This window comes from Cheilinus undulatus, linkage group 21 (assembly GCF_018320785.1).
Source record: "Cheilinus undulatus linkage group 21, ASM1832078v1, whole genome shotgun sequence".
In the NCBI taxonomy this organism is placed as follows: domain Eukaryota; kingdom Metazoa; phylum Chordata; class Actinopteri; order Labriformes; family Labridae; genus Cheilinus; species Cheilinus undulatus.
Window position 1 is genome coordinate 36,825,289 of NC_054885.1, and position 2,791 is coordinate 36,828,079.

At 44.9% G+C, this 2,791-nt stretch overlaps 1 protein-coding gene across 1 annotated transcript; it reads left to right on the forward strand.

The window, feature by feature from the left end:
- The first annotated feature begins 1,388 nt into the window (after positions 1–1,388).
- On the forward strand, positions 1,389–2,791 carry LOC121503956 (interferon-induced protein 44-like). The gene is made up of 5 exons (XM_041778577.1): positions 1,389–1,610; positions 1,932–2,081; positions 2,162–2,333; positions 2,433–2,533; positions 2,630–2,791. Exons 1-5 carry the CDS (start codon positions 1,389–1,391, stop codon positions 2,789–2,791), a joined length of 807 nt encoding a protein of 268 aa, XP_041634511.1.

A 2,791-nucleotide genomic window follows, 5' to 3' on the forward strand; every position in this document is an offset into this window, starting at 1 on the left:
TTGCTTGTCTCTGTCTTGTCTTGTTTCCATCATCTGTATGTACTCCAAGCCTGTTGTCCTTCACTTGTCGTGATCTGAGTATATTCAATGAAAAAGTATAAATGAATAAAATATTTATATTTATTATTATAATTAATAGTTTTATTAATGATGATTAATATATTATATTTATATATATTTATTTAATATACACAAAATAAAATATATACATATGTACACATATACATATATATTATATTTATGAATTATTATGAATTAATAATCATAATAATTATTACCGAATATGAGTAAAACCAGGAGAGAGCTGTACCAGTGATGCCAAGATGGTGAGACAGGCAGTCGAGGAGGATGGTGTGGGATTTCGTGTCGAAGGCAGCGGTTAGGTCAAGGAGAATGAGGAGGCTGATGTGTCCAGAATCTGCAGCTGTGAGGAGGTCGTTGGTTATTTTGATAAGGGCGGTCTCAGTGCTGTGGTGAGTGTGAAATCCTGATTGAAGAGGTTCATGGAGCTCATGGTTGGACATGTGTTGCTGGAGTTAGGCAGCAACTGCTTTTTTGAGAATTTTGCTGATGAAGGGAAGGTTGGAGATCGGTCGACAGTTGGAGAGGTCCTCTGGGTCTGACCTGGGCTTCTTGATGATGGGGGTTACTGAGGCAGTTTTGAAGGATGAGGGGACAATTCCAGATGATAATGAGGTGTTGATGATGTCTACCATGATTGGGCACAGAACAGACAGAGATGCTTTCACCAGTGGTGTGGGCATGGGGTCGAGAGAGCAGGTGGATGCCTTGGCCTTCTTGACCCATTCAGCCACTTGGAGAGTGTTCACGGGTGTGAGGCAGGAAAGACGGCAGTGAGGCGGAGGAGCGGTGTCCTGGTGTGAAGTGAAATCCTGAGGTGGAGGTCCAGATGAAGGTTGCTGCTGGATGGAGGCAACTTTATCCTGGAAAAACTGCAGGTGCCTAGTGCAGCAGTCGAAGTTGGCTGGGGGGTGAAGGAGAGAGCTTCTTTGTAGGAGCACACATGCTCTTTATAGGCCTCCAGATGGACGGTGAGGCCAGATTTTTTAGAAAGTCTCTCCAGCTGTCGGCCAGAAGCCTTCATGGAGCGGAGTTCAGCAGTGTACCAGGGGGCTGGGTGGGGAAAGGAGACTGAGTGAGTCTTCAGAGGGGCGAGAGAATCCAGGCTGAGGGATAGTGCTGTATTGTAGTGATTCGCCAGGGCATCAACTGTGGTTATAGGGTGTGTAGTGGTCAGGTTGGTAGCTAACATGTTCATGAGGGCTGGGATGCTTATTGACTAGAGGTTACCGAAAGTGATGTTGCGTTTTGTAAGCTGTCTGGGGAGGGGGGTGGGGATAGAGAAGAAAACAGCATGGAGATCTGAGATGGCTAGGTCCAGGCATTGTGGAATGAATGGGGTGAGACCAGTGGAGCACACAAGATCCAGTGTGTGGCCTTTGGAGTGGGTGGGTCCTTGGACATGCTGTGTGATGCTGAAGCAGTCCAGTAGTGATAGAAATTCGGAGGTGAGTGTGCAGCTGGTGGAGTCAACGTGGATGTTGAAGTCTCCCAGGAGAAGTATGGAAGAAGACCTGGAGCAGATAGAGGTGAGGAGCTCAGACAGGTCAGACAGGAAGGTGGTAGTTGCTTTGGGAGGCTGGTAGATGAGGACGATCTGAAGCGGAGCTGATCCAGTGAGAGATGATTAGACACTCGAGAGCTGAGGTGCTGGGTGCTGGAAGCTCCTTAACCTGGAACCTGGATAGTTCCTATCACCAAGAGCCTGACAGTCACTGTGACTGAGCTCCAGAGATCCTGTGTGGAGATGGGACAAAGTTCCAGAGGGACAACCATGAACTTTGAATTGTGCAAACTTTACATTTGATTTTTTTTGCTTAAAAGAGACAATTTCTCTTTCTTCATTGTAGTACAAAACGTACAAAATCGAAAAGGAGGATCAGAGCATCTATTCTTTCGTTTTCAACGACATCATGGGAATTGAGAAAAACCTGGACCATGGAGTCAATGTGGACGACCTAAAACTGGCTCTGCAGGGACATATGAAGGACAATTACAAGGTACACTCATTATTTAAAGGGTCCTCTGGAGTCTTTTTTCGCTCTTTATTAAATACAGTTCAATACATGATGTTTTCTAGTTCAACCCTGTCAGCCCACTGACACAGAACGATCCGGGCTACAACTCCAATCCCTCTCTGGATGACAAAGTCCACGTCATGGTCGGGGTCATTCCTGCTGACAGTGTGTCTCTGTTAAGTGATGAAGTGGTGCAGAAGTTAAGACAACTCAGAGCAGCTGCCACTGAACTGGGTGAGAGCAGCATGTCACACACTTCATGTTCCATCAGATTATTGAACTAAAACTCCTCTAAATCAAATGTTAAAATCAAAAACATGCCTGTAACTGCAGAAATTCCCCAAATGGCCATTCTCACCAAAGTGGACCAGGCCTGTCCTGAGGTGAAAAGAGATATTAACAACCTACACAAGAGCAAGTACCTGAAGGAGCAGGTTTGTTTTTATATTTGAAGTTCTGACATTCTTTCTGAATTACATTTCTATTATTTCAGCTCTGATCAGCTCTAATTCTCTGACTTTAAATTACAGGTGGAAAAATTCAGCTACTTGCTGGGATTACCAGTTAACTGCATCTTTCTACTGAAGAACTATGAATCAGAAATTGACACCAGTAATGAGATCAGTGTGCCGATCCTCGCCGCCCTCAAACAGATGATGAACTATGGAGACGACTACCTGAATGACCATTAA

Coding starts and splice junctions, on each gene's coding strand:
- LOC121503956 (XM_041778577.1), top strand. CDS start 1,389: ATGGCTAGGTCCAGGCATTGTGGAATGAATGGGGTGAGACCAGTGGAG. Junction 2,082..2,161: donor ATATGAAGGACAATTACAAG/GTACACTCATTA, acceptor GATGTTTTCTAG/TTCAACCCTGTCAGCCCACT. Junction 2,334..2,432: donor AGCAGCTGCCACTGAACTGG/GTGAGAGCAGCA, acceptor CTGTAACTGCAG/AAATTCCCCAAATGGCCATT.